Source organism: Solea solea, chromosome 10 (assembly GCF_958295425.1).
Source record: "Solea solea chromosome 10, fSolSol10.1, whole genome shotgun sequence".
Taxonomy (NCBI): domain Eukaryota; kingdom Metazoa; phylum Chordata; class Actinopteri; order Pleuronectiformes; family Soleidae; genus Solea; species Solea solea.
Window position 1 is genome coordinate 3905215 of NC_081143.1, and position 17992 is coordinate 3923206.

General features: G+C 40.1%; 2 protein-coding genes across 2 annotated transcripts; one reads left to right on the forward strand and one right to left on the reverse strand.

The window, feature by feature from the left end:
- Positions 1 to 1108: 1108 nt before the first annotated feature.
- On the forward strand, positions 1109 to 7261 carry tmem184c (transmembrane protein 184C). The gene is made up of 10 exons (XM_058640465.1): positions 1109 to 1756; positions 2343 to 2473; positions 2559 to 2595; positions 2676 to 2881; positions 3764 to 3838; positions 3941 to 4034; positions 4157 to 4269; positions 4362 to 4461; positions 4600 to 4771; positions 4886 to 7261. The coding sequence occupies exons 1-10, from the start codon at positions 1631 to 1633 to the stop codon at positions 5173 to 5175; spliced, it is 1344 nt and encodes a 447-aa protein (XP_058496448.1). The 5' UTR covers positions 1109 to 1630; the 3' UTR covers positions 5176 to 7261.
- prmt9 (protein arginine methyltransferase 9) lies at positions 6034 to 17590 on the reverse strand. Its single transcript, XM_058640462.1, has 13 exons — positions 17238 to 17590; positions 15544 to 15743; positions 14914 to 15062; positions 14413 to 14649; positions 14106 to 14273; positions 13914 to 14016; positions 13434 to 13543; positions 13131 to 13323; positions 12044 to 12227; positions 9975 to 10683; positions 9727 to 9880; positions 8142 to 8264; positions 6034 to 7982 (listed from the first exon to the last, which is right to left on the reverse strand). Exons 2-13 carry the CDS (start codon positions 15739 to 15741, stop codon positions 7743 to 7745), a joined length of 2568 nt encoding a protein of 855 aa, XP_058496445.1. The 5' UTR covers positions 15742 to 15743; positions 17238 to 17590; the 3' UTR covers positions 6034 to 7742.
- Positions 17591 to 17992: the final 402 nt, after the last annotated feature.

Sequence of the window (17992 nt, forward strand, 5' to 3'; positions counted from 1 at the left end):
ATAACTCAGAAAGTAGGGGACGGATTTGGATGCAATTTTGTGGGGATGTGGGTTATGGCCCAAGGAAGACATTTTTAGATCTGAGCAGAGATCTGTATATGGATCCAGATTTAAAGAGAAAAACTATTTCTTTTTTTGACAAATGAACAACAACAATATTTAACCTTTCGTGATAGAAAAGAGAATTGACACTGTGTGCTACTCGGCAGCTTTGTGCTCTCTGAGTGCTTTCTCTCACATAATTACCACAGTTTCAGTACGGATTGTTTCTTGTTTCTTGTGTATATACGTAACCAGTGGGGTCACACACTCAGTGTTCAGTGTCCAGGGCTGGACCACAAACTCAAACACACATGTGGAGCCCCTCTTCCCATGCGTATCATAGCAGCAAGGGTGACATGACAGCAGAACGTAAAACATACATGATAGAGAGCGAACAAAACCACTTGTCAGACACATGTGGAGCCCTGAAACAAATAAAATAATAAAAACAAGATCACATATGACAAGAAAGCATAAGAAATGTAGGAACAGCACAAAAGCATTATGGGATGCAAAAGTCATGCAGAGGTAAAACACATGCACATGGGCACCCATAAAAACAGACAATAGGGAAACAACTGAAAACAAAAGTTCCACATGTCTGTGTGTGGCATTGATTCCTGTCATTTAATCACATGACCTTACACAGTGAGTGAGCACAAACATTACATTATCAGGATTACATGTGTCATAGATGTTAATGAAATGCACTTTTGATTTTACTTCCTTATGAAGGTCATGGTGAAAATGTGTCTCGTTCATGACATTCTTGCTGCCAATTTTATGCTTATTGAAATATTTTACTTTTTTCTGCACATTTTCTTTCATAGGTAACAATAGAGAGGACAGATCAAAGGCAACGGGAAGTAGAATGGAACCCTGGTCCATTCTGCATTTCCAAATGCATTCATATTCTGTTAAAAGCGCACGTCCTCTAGATGTTAACCTACACTGCCATCTAGTGGTGAAAGAAGGGTCCCTCTTGATCACGCATTGTAAGACGTTGGGAGGAGCAACCTAACGAGTCACGTGTGACGAGAACGTTTTCTCTTTGATTATTGGTCAACTCCTCCTTAGCACCAATCAGCTCTCGGGGTATGGGCGGGACTTAACGCCGACAACAGGAAGAACAAACCCAACAGCAAATACTTCTCTGGAAACTTTTAGCCGAATTGCTCGTAACTGTAAAACGAATCAATATTTATCCAGAGATTCCGTTACTGAAATAATGTGGCGTTTTATTTAACTGCACCAGCTACGGAGAGACTCAGCGTTGCGGGCAGCATGGGTCGTCTTGTTGTTTGTTTACATGGCGAATCAGCTGACAAGCTAATGTTAGCTACCTAGCTTAGTGATGTCGAGTCATATGAGCGGCTAATTGTCCAGAACCTTTGTCCTCGTGAATGAAAGTCTACAGTAGTGGGCGGGGAGACATGCACGCGCAGCCTTAAATGGCGAAATGAATGGTTAACGGTATTTTTTACAACATTAGCCGTCATGTTTCCAGCATTAGCATAGCCTTCCTTCTGGGCGGGTTGAGTTGTCTTTTTAAATTCACTTTTAAAGTCACTTTTAACGCAGCGTGTTCATGTGTAACATGCCCTGCTCATTTGGAAACTGGAGAAGATGGATTCGGCCGCTGGTCGTTGTGCTGTACATTTTGTTGTTGATAGTGGTTCTGCCTCTGTGCATTTGGGAGCTGCAGAGGTCAAAGGTCAGTCCATGTGCTCATTGAACATTATTAACATGTTTATTTTTCATGTTAGTTCTGTGGATCCTTAACAAACGTTCCAGGCCTTTAATTATCCTGAAGAATAACAGTGATTTGAGGTGTTTAAAGGTCTCATAATCCCACAGACGCATTAAACTGGATTCTCTTTTAATATTTGTCAACAGTTGGGCTAATTTATAATAATAAGAGCAGAATGAGAGCTTCAGTGAACTGTCTTTGTTATGAGTACACACCGATAACACAGCAAGCATAGAAATCATGCATTGTACTAACACACTTTGAGATAAGATCTGAATAATTGTTTTGAATGTTTTACCTCAGATGTGTGAAAAAAATCACAAGATTAACTGGTTTCCCCAACATTCACTCAGGAGCAAAAGCGTGTCTGTAATTATTTGATGTCTACCATCGTAATTATAGCATTATATCATAAACTTATTGGTTATATCCTGTAGCTCTGACCCAAGTAAATGTACGGAGTAAAGCTTCAGCCACCGCCTTTTTACTGAATTTCAAAAATTTTAATTTCCCTGAGTCAGTCTCACTGTTTCTCTCCATGTAATGACAGGTTGGCACACACAACAAAGCCTGGTTCATTGCTGGGATCTTTGTCTTCATGACTATCCCCATATCATTATGGGGCATTCTTCAGCATCTGGTTCATTACACTCAGCCTGAGCTTCAGAAACCTATCATCAGGTAAAGATGTCAACAAGCTTATCTTCCATGAGCAGTAGTCTGACACTGTTGTTTGAATGTATGGGGTTTTATGTTTTTCTATTAGAATACTATGGATGGTTCCAATCTACAGCTTGGACAGTGTAAGTTGTGTATGATCCGCAACCTTTACACAGTGACTTTTATGCAATACTTGACAGTTATATATTTTCACTTTTTTCAGTGGATTGCTCTGAAATACCCCCGTATAGCAATTTATGTGGATACATGCAGAGAGTGCTATGAGGCCTACGTCATCTACAACTTCATGATTTTCCTGCTCAACTATCTGGAGAATCAGTACCCCAGCCTGGTGATGATGCTGGAGGTTCAGGATCAGCAGAAACACTTGCCTCCTCTCTGCTGCTGCCCACCATGGCCAATGGGAGAGTAAGTTCTCTTTAGAATAATACACTTGTTACAGGGAGGACATGAACACATACACAAAGCATACCTGTGACGTTACCTTGTAGTCTCTTATCAAAGTTACTCTCAATTATTACACATTAACACCTATTTACATTCACTCTGCTTTAGAATATGGTGTAAAATGGATGTTATTCAATAGTTACAACTCCTTTTTTAACACGCCAACTTTACTTTGCTATATAACCTCACTGTTAATTGCTCCCATTATGTATGATTTCCATCCAATATCGTTATCATTCCAATGAGGTGTTCTAACCTTTAAAGGAAGCCTAACCCTAACCAAGAGATGCAAATAAGTATTATTTTTTCTTGTGCTTCAGGCACTGAAATGTTGAGTTATTTCTTGAAGAAAACAAATCAATGACAGTCACCAGCTTCAAATTAGCTACAGTCATGCAACACCACTAATTGGTTTACATGTCTGGGTGTGGTTAGTTTTGTCTGGAGGTTTTATCTATGTTCATCTTTTTACATGAAAATCCATTTGATTAGAATAACAATTTTGACATTTGAATAAAGTGTTGTCAAAAGTCTTAAATTTGGCCTCCGATTAAAAGTGTAGATAATCTGATTTACAGTACTTCATAGCTGTAACCAGTCATTTCAAAAACACAATCCTCTAACAGTGTGGCACACATGTACTGCCCTCACTCACCTCCTCGTCACATGATGGTGCTGTCATCTCTACAGCAACTGGTAATATGTAGTATGTACACTAGAGAACATGACTTAAGGTTTGAGGTTTTCATAACGCTGCCTCCTCTTCAAGGTCTCATATTTCACTCGGATTTTACTTTCAAATTTGATATTTTAAGCTGATGTCTGTCTCATTTTGATCTGCAGGGTTTTACTGTTGAGATGCAAATTGGGAGTGTTGCAGTACACAGTTGTAAGACCCGTCACAACAGTGATTGCCTTGTAAGTAAGCTCTGAGCGTCATGTTATCAGCTTTACTTTTCATGACAAATGACAGCATTTCGTTTATGGTTTTGTCCTGATGTTGCTTCGTCTTCTCAAAAGGATCTGTCAGCTGTGTGGAGTATATGATGAAGGAAATTTCAGTTCAACAAATGCGTGGACATACCTGGTCATCTTAAACAACATGTCACAGCTGGTAATAATATTTGTTTTATTACTTGGTCTCATGGAAGAATTATGTCAGACCATAAGTAAAATTGTTAAACACATGTGCAGTTTGTTTTGAACATGGTTTATTTTTGTTTGTCTTCTCTTTAGTTTGCCATGTACTGCCTGGTGCTGTTCTACAGAGCCCTGAGAGAGGAACTGAATCCAATCAAACCAGTGGGCAAATTCCTGTGTGTGAAAATGGTGGTGTTTGTGTCTTTCTGGTAAGTCACAATTTCGCTTTTCTGTCATATACCTATTTCCTTTATAGAAAAAAAAATTCATCTTACATATTATTTTATCTGCACTCTCTCAGGCAAGCCGTGTTCATTGCCTTACTGGTGAAAGTGGGCGTTATCTCAGAAAATCACACATGGGACTGGAAGACTGTGGAAGATGTTGCCACAGGTTTGCAGGTAGGATAAAGCTTATATACTATAGATGGAAAAGTGACAATAAGCGAGTTTATGGAGGAAATGCACACCTTATTGTTAAACCTGTTGAAAGTGTCTGAGATTGGTTTATTTGGCCAACTACTGTCATTTTTCCTTCAGGATTTCATAATATGCGTGGAGATGTTTCTGGCAGCTATTGCCCATCACTACAGCTTCACGTATAAGCCTTACATCCAGGAGGCTGAGGAGGGTTCTTGCTTTGACTCTTTCATGGCTATGTGGGACATCTCTGATGTCAGAGCAGACATTTCTGAACAAGTCCGCAATGTTGGTGAGTGCCTCCTGGCTACTAGTTTGCTCTCACTGTTTTGTTTGACAATTTAATCTAAGGTGTTCTCCAACACTGAGAAGACTGTTACTGACGTGTTTTCGTCCTCATTGACAGGGAGAACAGTAATGGGTCGTCCAAGGAAGTCTTACTTTGACGCAGCTCAGGACGACGGAGAGCGGTCTGGCTTGCTCTCGTCGGGTTCCCACGATGCCATTGCTGACGCGGCATCCAGCTACCAGGGCCTGGGGAGAACCGCCACACCACATTCTCAGTCGGCTCCAGCTGGGCTCAGCTCGGCGCCATGGGATGAAGGATATGAGGCTAGACCTGAGGAAACCCCGGAGGAAGAGAGGACCAACCAAACCAAAGAACCGACAGAGGCAGATGATCTAGTGATCACCTAGCCCATCATCAAAGCCCATCATCTACAGACTCTACCAGACATGGTTTGACAGGACCTAGTTACAGCCTTGCTGTTTTCCTTTATACGTGATATACTGATGCAACATTTAACAAGAAAATGTACATGCACCAAATATTTGCCCGGAAAGACCAAACCAGATGGACCTCTCTGTCAGTGACATATTCAAGAAGGCTCAGTGGTGTCTTGACTTGAACGACAAAATGATTTGTAGATAACAGGCATTATATTCTCTTAGCATATTGTTTTGCACAATGCTCAGCAAGGTATTCCTGAATGTTTTTTTTTTTTTTTAATCACTTTTATTGGTCTCGTGGTCTGTTTTAACATGGGTTCCAGAGCGCACACTTAATATTCAGCCCAGTCATTGTGTTGTTGTGTGTGACAATGGGAGTGTCTACCTGCAAATCTGAATTCTGAATACAGCATGAAGATGTATGCGTTTCCATTCCAGGTACCATGGAGAAACGAGTCGGCTCATTCGTATCACAGTCTCACGTGTGAAGATAAAAAGAAATATGCAGCCTTTAAATTACAAATATTATCTGTCCATTATATTGTTCTTGAGAGTGATTTCTGAAACAAGTTAATCGTCCTGTATCATAACGTTTGGTTCTAACCAGTGGGAGATACAGATTGTGAATAAAAATGAGAACCCTGAGTAAACATGTGGACAAACATAGCGAGTGCAGATGCCTCTGTATAGGTGTTTTGCACTGCTCAGTACACTTCATGCTTTTTGTAATGTATAGAAAACGATACACAGACACACACAGGTTTGATGAGTATGGAACAGTGTTGGGCAACACACGACTGCCCACAAAGCTGCTCAGACACAAGATGAGGATTTTAGATTGAGTTTATATAGTCTGTATGTATCCGCTCAGGACTGGATAACACAATTTGGGATGATTTACTCCACAGTTAAGATGCTTAAACCTTCCAAACAGAACAAACTGACAGTGCAGTATTAGGGATGAGCAGATACAATATTTGTTATCGGCCTGATACTGGTCTGATATTTCTTACCAAGTTGGAGAATTAATAATTATATCTTTGAAATGATGTGAAATGGCACAAAAGTCTTAAATGACTGTGTTGGACTGATATCAGTATCTCCAGGTACTCAAATTTGTGAAATCAGTATCAGTATCGAACACAAAAAAGTATCAGTAAGTATCGGACCATCACTATGCAGTATAAAAATGAATGCAGTGTATTTCCTGTGTGTTGACACTGAAAATGCATTAACACTCGGCTTAATTTAAAACTGTACTATCAGCACATTCTAGTAAATACTGCTCTACTGCATGTAGGTCACTCTGTAGTGTTTAGTATAAACATACTACTCTCTATTAGATGTCTTGTTCTAGGTGCCACTGAAAGCCATTTATTTTGCCTAATAGTTCCTGAGATTATGTGTCTTTGTAATTTACATAGATACTATGTATGTACAGGGATATTGACACGTTTAATACACAGTGGGTTTCACGGGAGTGACGTGTTCATAAATATACATATGTATGATCTGCATCATGTCCAGCTAAAATATTTAATTTGCCTTTCATTATTTGTTTTTGTTTTTTGAATAAAACTGCCAGGATTGATGTCAGATATCATTGTTGTACAGTTCAATTTAAATACAGTACCGTGCAAAAGTCTCAGGGCACCACCAGCTTTGTTGTTTCTAAGTCTGAAATCATTGGCATTTGGATTGAAATGATGTATTTGGAAGTTGGTGTTTATCAGTTCAACTCCTACATGTGTATGTGATGCTTGAATAAACCTGGCGTAACAGACCTTTTTTACAGCAGATTTTTCTCTTTCTCTAGGTTTTATCAATAACATTAATTAGGGTTCTGCTCCAGTTTTAACAGAGCCAGGGTTGTGCTATTGTGAAAAAAGGGGTTATCTTAAAACTACCCCCATTCTCTAGATGTGTACCAATACAGTGATACAGATATAATTACACTGTATGGTCATGAAAGCATTGCTAATACAAACTAAGACATTTGCACAGTACTGTACATCTCAAACAATCTCTACAATAAATCTGATTAACAATCTTCTGTCTTGCATTTATTTAAAGAAATGTCACATTTATAGTCCTGTTTTACACAGAACACAGTTACAAAAAAACAACTGTATGAATAACAGACAGACAACTAAGGTATTTATTTGATATACTTATAAATATTGTATTTATAAGTACAACTTCCAAATGTCCTTTTTTTTTTTTTACAAATAAAAACATGACATTATTAAAAAAACATCTTTGTGACTGATTTACCAGCTTCAGCTCATGCAAGCTTTTGGCAATCTCAAAACAGAGACCCCGAGTTTGGGTAACAAGGGACATTTGAAGACTGGTCTTGCATCTGTGAAAGATAACACTGTAGAGGGGAAATCCTTTTTTGGCACAACATGATACTAGTAAGGGAATCTCTAGTATTTGATTCAATTCCCAAGAGAAGATGAATACTGCATGTATCAATCATCGTATTTTAACTTGACTTTTTCTACCAGTTGCAAAACTAGAACATTTGGCTATTACTCATTTGACTCGGAGATGCCGGCTACATGGGCCGATATAGAGATGGTGCTCTTGTGAAGCTTCACAGCTAGACAGACCCAGTCTCCAGCTTGCACCTCCAGGGGCTGCTGCAGCACCGCAGCCGCCTGCTTCCAGTGAGAGTTCTGGCTGAGCGTGCTGACACTGATCTCATGGTCCAGGTAGATCTGGTACCAGAATGGGACTGCTGTAAGTCTGCCTGCAGATGTGGCCTGGACCTGGAAAACAGGGATCAGGGGCTTAAACTGAGAAAGCCAGCCACTAATATACATGCGCTATTTCCCAGGCACTTTCAATTAATGTGTTAATTTTTTTCTTATGCCATTTTATTAATAATACAGCGGAGAAGTATAGCTCCGGTTCAATGTTTGCCTTACCTTAACTTCTCTGTTAGTGTAGTTTGCGTTGACATTCATAAGATCGAGAACAAAGAGCTCCACAGACTCACTGAGATGCCTGCACTCCAGCGTGGAAAAGTCCAGAAACACATGGACTGGTACCTTAAGTAAATAAAAGATAATCACAATGTAAGCAGCAGACGAAAGGAATGACTTTGTTTTTTTAAAGCCAGTGAGTCAATTACAAAGTCAGCACAAACAAAATGCTCAACTGTGTATCAAAACTGATGGAGAGGCTAACTCTCAATCACTCAAACACCGATTGACGCTTTTAGAATTGAATCTCCCTCAAACTTCTCTAAACTTAACTTAACTTGACGGGTCATGGCTGCATGGCACAAGACTCACAAAGGCAGCACACAACATCAACATGTCACCGTTTCCTTTGCCGCAGAACAAAAGAATCTTTCCTCCTCCCTGTCACAGTTGTGCTTTTTCATGTGCTTGATGTAATGTGTACTGATGGATTCAGGTAGGAATGTCTTAGGCCAAGCTGTGTGTTGTGTCTTGTGTGACAGTTTGTGTTAGAAAGTGCCCTCCACAGAGGGCTTCAAAGACAACATCTGTTTAAACAAACGACCATCCCGCGAGGGGCCTGCGAAATTGGAGCACAAACATGATACTGGAAAAAATACACACACACACACACACACACACACGCGCACGCACAAACACCTACCAGACCAAATAAAGAAAAAGAATTCAAAGGGATTTCACAGCTATTTTAAAGTAGCTGTGAAAGAACAAACATCAAAGAAGAGAAAACAGTCCCGGACCTCAACTGTTTGGCCAAGTACAATTTAATCTTCGATTTGTTTTAAAGCTTTATTGTTTTCGCACTTAACAAACAGCCCAGGCAACATATTTATATATATTTGTATCACGTGAACGGTGAGAGCGAATGATGCAAGCTTGCAAACACTGCATACTGTATATGGAAACTGTCAATATTCAGCGTTGCGTCAGGAACACAAGATTGATGATTGCATCACTTACATGAGACAGAATACTCGATTTGAACAGGAAGACTGTGCAACTCGTGTTATGAAGACTGAAAGAAGTTCAGCTCAACAATACAGTTCAGTCATTTATTATTACGTATTATTTAAAATCAACGATAAGAATATGTTTGAAGAGTGCAGTGTATACATTTCTAATCGTTTTGGTGGTTTTATATTGTCATTATTAGTTATCTGACTCTAGTGAGTCTTCATCAACAGAGTCCTGATGAAAACAACTTAGTCTTTACACACGATAGCTTATGATTAGAGCTGCAACTAACGATTATTTTCATAATCGATTAATCTGTCGATTATTTTCTCGATTAATCGTTTGGTCCATGAAATATCAGAAAACCTTAAAAAAAATTGATTTCTTTGTTATCCAGAGCAAAGCAATGAAGAAAATATTCACATTTAAGAAGCTTAAACAATCGGAAATCTTGTTTTAATCATGAAAAAAGCTTCAAATCGATTAATCGATTATCAAAATAGTTGTCGATTAATTTAGTAATCGATTAATAATCGATGAATTGTTTCAGCTCTACTTATGATCTTATACTTACAGTGAACTGGTTGATGAAGGGAGCGATATTGAATCCTAGTGTGGGCTCGTGACCTTGCACAGCGCTCTCCAGCAGCAACATGTCCGACTCCACCAGCATACCATACACTACAATCCGCTGTGGGAAAATTTGTCCTCCGTCTTCCAGCAGACACCTAGTACAGATCGGTACATAAGTGTCATCCGATGTCCATTTTTAAAATATTCATCTCAAACCTCTGCAAAAACACTTCACTTCCACTGCCTTACCTGGCCAGCGAGGCTTTCTCCATTAACTTCTGCCGGATCAGGCCACAGGTCTCCACACAGTCCAGGATGATGGCAGTCCACAGCTTCTCCCGTGAAGGCCTCTGCAGCATCCCCTGCTCATCCTCCATGTTGTTGAGCCAGAACTCGAGGTTCTCTTGGGCGATGTTACTGGAGTTGGCCAGTCTCCTCAGCACATCCTGTTGCTTGTGCTTCTCCACAGAGCTGTAGGCTTTCACGTGTCCGTGGCTGGCAGCGATGAGGGAGAGCAGAGAGAAGCCCTCCGACACATCAAGCACATACATTAGGTCACTAGAGTTTGTCGAGTTAGCATCGTCGACGAGGTTCGACTGAACTCCTGGTCCTTGCTCTTGGTTTGGGCAGCTGACCTTCAGCTGAGAGATGAGTTTTCCAAACGCAGCGCTGAATCTCTGATGGTAATCCTGGTTGTTCAGAAGCGCCATTTCGGAGCACTCCAGCATGCAGAAGTCTTTTGTTTGGTTCTGGCCAGTCTGAAGACCTGCTAATGCACTGCACAGTTCAGCTTCTGGATTTGGGACTGACGTGGGATTCCCAGAGAACCTCGGTTCGGGACTCTTGTCCAGATGGATTTCACGCCCGTCTCTCTGCACAGCGACACTGCAGAGCCTCAGGTAGGCGTCTCGACAAGAGACCTCCACAATTAATTGGTCAGGAGGTTTCAGGACAAAACCTGAAGAAACAACAAGGGAAACAATTGATGTTGACATTGAATTTAAACAGGCTAAAAGATACCAAGTCTTGAGTTTTTGTTTAATTGTCAAATTAATCCTGAAACATCTAATTGTAGTTTTCCTGACATATATTGCAACGACATTTGCAATAGAACTTTTTAAGAAACTTGAGTTGAATGTTTACTGTGTTGCAGCTTTAGACAAAAGGTTCTGTCAAGATATGATCTATACTCTAATGCAAGAATGAGAACTTAAGGATATGAATAATTTCAAACAGTAATGAATTGTATTTTTCTAATTTGTTATAGAACAAACATAAATGTAATCCCAGCCTAATTGCATTGTTTCAAACTGTGGTTTTGATTTAAAAAATGATTTATTCTTCAGCCCCACATGAATGCTTATATTCTCATTCTGTATATATGTCTCAACACATTTGAATTAACATAAAGTGTCAAAGTTTGTTTTGGTGTCAATAACGATTTAATCTAATGGTTTCAGTATCCAACCCCAGATAAAACTAGAGAAGTAGAGAGAGAGAGAGTAAAGAGGCAGAGAGGGAAAGGAAAACAGGAGAGCAGAGAGGAGAGGAAGAGAGAGCAAACCCAGCACATAAATGAGATTCCAGGGACTGCAGAGAGGAGGAGAAGCACAGAAAGGATTCCTACAGGAATAACATCTGCTCATGTCTTCGTATCAGCGCAAAGCTCATCATAGGCTCTTGGGGAAAATGCATATTAATTGCCTATAAGAATTTCATGAACACTAAAGAGTGTCACAGGCGATCGTGGCTCACAGCGGCCGGGAAGCTGATGTTTGTGATCACCAGGAAAGGTGGCACCTCCCTCGATGCTGCCTGAGCCAATTAGCGGTACAGTGAAATGAGGTCCTATTAGGTTCTGTCTGAAAGATGAAGCACTGCGACGCCAACTGGAGCACGTCACCTCATGTCAGTGGTTATTAGGGTTACAGTGGCCTTTGTCTGATAGACATGTCAAGTATCCACAGTGTTTTATAATAATATAATAATAACTTGACACGTTTAATGGGGTTACATTTAAAAATTCCTGTGAAATGATTTAGATTTTTATCCAAAAATAATCTCAATATTTACTGTATGTGCTATCATCTGTTAAATATAGTATATGTCCGTCACATATCACTGCTATTGTTCAGCCTTCAACACACACAGAGAACAAATAATAAACAATTTAATTAACAAGCAAGCATCATCTTGTCAAAGAAAAAAAACCATGGACATACATGATGACTGAAAAATGAGAGAGGCCACTTGTTTCTAAATAACAACCTACATAGCAGTTCTTGATGCTGTCTCCTGTGGATCTATTAGTATCTTACCCTTGGTGCCGTGGACAGGGTAGATGGCTTGCTCCCAGCAGGTGTCCTCCTGGGGTCCAGTGGACAGACTGCTCTCCTCATCCAGGTGGAGCTGGAACCACACAGCCAGAGCGTCCACCTCCCCCTCCTGAATGACAGGCAGGAAGACCCGCTGCACTTCCCTGGAGCTCAGACCCTCCAGTTCCTACAGTTTTACAAACATACAGCACATTCAGAAAAGTGGGCTGTGGCAGTGGGGTGTGGTTAGAGCGGCGGCTGCTGGAGGAGAGGGAGGAGTGGCTCGGCTGGACGGAATCAGGTAATCAGTCAGCTATATAAGCACGCTCGAAACCTGGTTCTGGTCTAACCCTAACCCTGGGTCCAGTGTGAGAGAAGCGGAGCGGAGACGGCTGCAGAAACACGGTGGATGCTTGGTGGTGCTTTTTGTTGAGACTTTTCAGACGTTTCAGTTGGACTTTACCAGTTTATGCCACCTTTGACAATAAACTGGACTATTTTCACAAGAAACACAGACTCTTACATCCTTCCTGAACCCACCGTGAGCAGTGAAGTGCACAAATATACTGTAGATTCAAAGCACCACCAATCAAGACTGTGCTGCCTACATTCATATTCTAGGGACTGACTCCAACTTTCCGACTTAACTTTACCCAGTAAAGCAGACTTCTGTTGTTTTATCTAGTCCCTGTACCAACAGAGAGAACTAAAGCACCATGCAGAGCATGTAAGGCTTTCTTTGTTAAATTGAATTATTGTCACAGACTCTAGATTCTACATTCACAGCTCTGTAATCAGATCCTTCCAGTCTGCCAGGTGTGAGCTGGCAGCTAATAATTCAGACAGTCCCTGCAGGCGTTCAGCTAAAAAAAAAAGGACTAGCTACTTATGTGAAATATTTAAACCTGTGAGGCAGCAAGTATGTTCGCTTCATGGTCAAGAAAATATGAATATTAGGATTTGTCACACAGTAAAGTCAAAACACATCAATTTGATAATGGACTTAAAAAGCTTCAAGTAGGGTGTCTCTGAATCTGTGACGAATGATTATTTCTGAATGCAGCGCACGCTGAGCTGTGTTTCTACTCACGGTCACATTATTGAAATCTATGTTGAGAGCTGTGAAGGGCTCTGTGAGAGATTTATATCCTCCAGGCAGTCTGCTGAGCCTCTCTGTGGTGTACGGCTCCATGGAGTCATCCGGCTCCATGCTGCAGCTCACAGGACTGCGGAGCTCCCCGGCTGCAGCCATGGACAAGCCTCCCACCTCTGACACACACAACCTGTCCAAAAAAAAATCCAAAATATAATCAGATAACTTGTACCAATGCTCCAAAACAACTAAATCTATTCTTTTTGCAGGGAAACACACTGTGTCTTCTCCAGGCTCTACCTGTGATGTCGGCGGATCTCAGCAGATTCAACAGCCATGGCAAACACGGTGGCTCCAGCAGGGATGACGCGTCCTGTTGCAGACTGCTCCCTGAATTCATTCTCACCCGTCTTTAAGGTTAGAAAAATAATTATTTAGACATATTCTATTATATTATTTATCCTACATTATATTATATTTTGCCTTATTTCTATTCTTATTTTTCAGCTACGACCCTTTGTGCTGCTCTATGTCCTCTATGGTGGATTTATAAGTACATCTTATCTTTTTATCATTTTTATCATTTTATCTTGTGATCAAGGTTACCCCCCGCCCCCCAATACTATGCAGCAATTACCACAAAATACTGACAAACAGAGTCGTATGGAGCTAATAGGCTTAATCAGCATTGTGGGGAATTCATTTGGCAATGGCTTGAATATAACAGACATTCATTAATATTTAAAAGTTATGGACTGCGGTTTTAATAATAGTAATTACCTGTGGAGGCAGCAGGAGGTGGTGCCAGGCATGAATGAGACTTTCTATGATGCCCTCTCCAAACAAGCCTGCATCTACTGTCTCTGTCACCACCAAGGACACCCTAAGAAAAACATTGAATTGAGTTTGAAATGAAGAACAGCCCAGGTAAAGACGAAGATGTAGTGTTAAAGGTGTATGTGTTAACTGTACCGCTGTGGAATGTCCTTTGGCACTTCCATCTCCAGTGATTTTATATGGAGGATTTTGATGCAGCCATCCATCCCGTTAGCAGTTAACACCTCACAAGCCAGTTCATACATCGTCTTCGACAGCTCACAGGCGTACACCTCAGCAGCCCCTGCTTTCTTAGCACACATACTTTACAGAGAGAACAGGAAATCAGAATAAAAGTCAATTAAAAACACAGATGTAGTCAAGTAAACTACAACCTGAGCATCAAGCTCCGACTTCCAAATTAAATTTATAAACGCACAATGTCTCATGGAAAATTCCTCACCCAAGGATTCCAGTGCCAGTACCTATGTCAAGTACAGTGTTGCAGCCACTCTGAACAGCCTTCTGAATGGCTTGCTGGTACTTCTGGTTCCTGCCATGGTCGTTGAGCATGAGGAAATGCCAGCGCTCCACCAGCCAATTGGCAACACGGTAGAAGTTCTCTCTAGCCTCTGGGAAGTCTGGTCTCAGTTTCAAAGCTTTGTGAAAATGACCTGCAGCTTCATCTCGAAATCCCATCCTGGATAATAAAAGTCAATCAAAGGCAGCGGAAGCAGATGATTTACATCCGTAGAAATTCAGATTCATTCAGGTTATAATTATTTAAAGCTGTTAAAATCAGGAGCAAATGGAATTCTAATAAAAAAAAGGCTAATTGCTCCTTTTTAACACCTTCAAACAAATAATTTATCTCATTAATGTAAATCACATTATATCTGTAATTACAGAAGTGGTCAGCATGGGCAACAATAAGTACACTGACAACATTTATTGAGGAATGTACCTGAACAGGTGTTCACCCATGCTGTTTAGGATGACCTCGTCAGCAGGGAAGAGCTCGAGTGCTTGCTCGTAACAGTCAAACAGGTCCTGAATACGGCCCACAGAGTCCAACTCCTCTGCCCATTTGAAGAGAGTGAACCTGAAGGAGTCCTGTGAGGGACATGAAACAACGTTGGGGTCCAAAACAGACCATGATTTCATCCTGCAGCTGCGTCTGCTTTGATTTCAAGTCAGAAAACCATGGCTGTGTTTAAAAAACTATATTAATATAGTTCACTGCATTTCCTGTTAAATACTATGTTAGTGTGTCTAAATTCTGGATGTGTGAGGCGATCTACCATCTCTAATGCCCTCAAACAAAAGAAAACAAGTACTTCCTGTTAGTGCTACCAATCAGTCAATGCAATTATCTGAATTCTCCATAGATACAAACAATGCCAGTAATAGCTATTATTAAGGATGGAAAATTACCATGATTAAAAAGTGTCTGAAAGTGAACGTGTCTACGATGTAGCAGACTCCCGAGTGACTATTATAGTATACGAGATTGCAGACAGCCAGTGATTGTGTGAAAATATCTGGTAGTGCATGTATGCAGACTGCTTATCAGAGCAGAGCAAACAGTCATTACCTTTGCAACGTCCTTAAACACAGGTGCCAGATGGAGGACCAAAAGGTAGTGTGCAAAGGCAGGTCCATAATCTTGGTTGAACAGGCACTGCTGGGCACTTTCAAGGGAACTAGAGACCAGCTCGTTCTTGGCAGGGTCTTCTCTGCGTCGCCTTCTCGTCCTCCTGCTGTGCTTTGGCCTTGCACTGGTGTTAGGCATCCCTTAAAAAATAAAACAAAACAATGACAATTCATGATGATAACACAGTGAATATTATTTTTTCTCGTCAGTCATTCAGTTCCTTCATAGCACTGCAGTGATTCGTTTGTCAGCAGAAGTTAGTTTTTGCTTTTTTTCCACCGTAACATGATAGTGAATGGAATAACTTCAAGTTTTGGGATGTTGAATGAACTCATCTTCTTCTCCTTCTTCCTTTTAGCTTTGCAGACTAAGCAACTTAATTGGGAAAAGAATAAGTGGATTAATCAGTTATGAAAATAATCATTATTTCCCACAAAAAAAACGGGCCACACTAGACAGCTTGTGTCTATGGACGCAATTGGCAAAAGTCATGGACAAGCTGCCAGTCCATCTCATACGAAGACAAACAACAATTTAAAACTACGTTCAATTTACAGTGACTGCCCAATTTACCTCTGCATGTTTGTGACTGTGGAAGGGAAGCAAAGCACATTGATACAACAATTACAATGTACATTATTATCCCACACAAAGCAAATGCAACTTGATCATGATGAATTTTCCATTATGGGGATTAGAGCTGAAACAATTAATTGGTTAAAATTAACTGTTTTGATAATTGATTTATCGGTTTGAAGCTTTTTTCATGATTAAAACAAGATTTCCGATTGTTTAAGCTTCTTAAATGTGAGTATTTTCCACATTTCTTTGCGCTGGATGACAAAGAATTCATTAAAAGTTAATCATTTTGGTTTGGGGACAAAACAAGACATTTGAGAACATCATTTCCAGGTTTGACGAACACCGATCAACATTTTTTAAGATTTTCTGATATTTTATGGACCAAACGATTAATCGAGAAAATCGACAGATTAATTGATTATGAAAATAATTGTTAGTTGCAGCTCTAATAGGGATTATAGTGCACTGGGATGTTACTTATTTTAATTTCATGTGAGTGACTTGAAAAGGTCAGTCACAGTGATTTATTTTGAAGCTTCACAAGTCTTTCCATTCATTCCAAGACCTCATTATTTATATTGTTATTATTTACAATTAACATTTACTGTAATGAGTGTAATCTGTTTTTAAAAGACATCTGTAACATTGGCTCACATGTTTTTACTCTGTATCTCTAACCTTTTTACAAAGCTTACCGATATGAACTGAATAAAGGGGGTTTATGTTTATATGAAGCCAAAAAAACAAAAAAAACAATAAAACAATTATCTTGATTAAAAAAACGGTGGCACAAATTCTTCCCATCATCCCATGCCTTGTCAGGATCATGAATGTTGAGACTTTATGGTATAAACTAAGCGATTATACAACGGAACTGATATTGTGTTTGTTGACTTCAACTGTGATTTATATATTCTCATTGTTAAGCATAGTTTCCTTTCTTGGAGTGTTTCTTGGAGTGTCCACTCATGTCGCGACCCCGTAAATTAAAAACGGTTAACGGTGATAATTCACTTTATTTTGACATACGTTACTGACGTAAGATGACTTACTGTGTGGATCTTCAGATCTCAGGCTGCGGTGAAGGACACAGACGATTACAGATCAATTAAAGACACCGAGTAGCATTTAGCAAACACACGGACGCTAACATTACGGGTCTTGCCAGTTGAAGTCGTTAGCATCTTCTCGTGGCATAAGTCTAACGCTAACTTACACGATCGAAGCTACTGTGACAAACTCTACGAAAACGTAGCTGCATGTCAGAAAAATACAGTGTCTATTAAAATGAACGGTATATTTGTTGCCGGGTGTTAATCGAGTCCGTAAATCGCATTTCTGCTAAGAATTCAACATCCATAACAGCAGTGTGTGTCCGTGCGATAAACCACTCCGACACAAACATCGAATGCCACACAGGTCCGCGGAGCGAGCCTTTTTTATTTTCCCATGTGTTAATTTTATTTTACGCTATGCGTGCAGCGTCATTTACGTAAAATACATGGTGGATAACAATTCATGTATTTGTTTATTCAAAAAATACACAAAAGCACATGTCACATCCTCCGATTTCATATAGTTATATGGTACCAAAATTACCTCAAATCCCACCATGGTATACATCCGGATTTCAAAATAAGACGAAGAAAACATGAGGAAATGCAAACAAATATTTTTTTAGGTATTCTGTTACATCAGATAATGTGGATAAATTCAAGTACTTGGGTGTAATTGACCCAACTCTTACATAAGGAATTCACTCTCAGTTGAGACTTCCAGTATGTATCTGAATGCTATGATTATTCCA

What these genes read in the sequence shown, in the direction of transcription:
- tmem184c (XM_058640465.1), top strand. Translation starts at nt 1,631, where the DNA reads ATGTGTAACATGCCCTGCTCATTTGGAAACTGGAGAAGATGGATTCGG. An exon ending in TAAACAACATGTCACAGCTG is followed by an intron (nt 4,035 to 4,156) that starts GTAATAATATTT and finishes TCTTCTCTTTAG; the next exon opens with TTTGCCATGTACTGCCTGGT. An exon ending in TGAACAAGTCCGCAATGTTG is followed by an intron (nt 4,772 to 4,885) that starts GTGAGTGCCTCC and finishes CCTCATTGACAG; the next exon opens with GGAGAACAGTAATGGGTCGT.
- prmt9 (XM_058640462.1), bottom strand. Translation starts at nt 15,741, where the DNA reads ATGCCTAACACCAGTGCAAGGCCAAAGCACAGCAGGAGGACGAGAAGG. An exon ending in TGTTTAAGGACGTTGCAAAG is followed by an intron (nt 15,063 to 15,543) that starts GTAATGACTGTT and finishes TGTCCCTCACAG; the next exon opens with GACTCCTTCAGGTTCACTCT. An exon ending in ATGGGTGAACACCTGTTCAG is followed by an intron (nt 14,650 to 14,913) that starts GTACATTCCTCA and finishes TTTATTATCCAG; the next exon opens with GATGGGATTTCGAGATGAAG.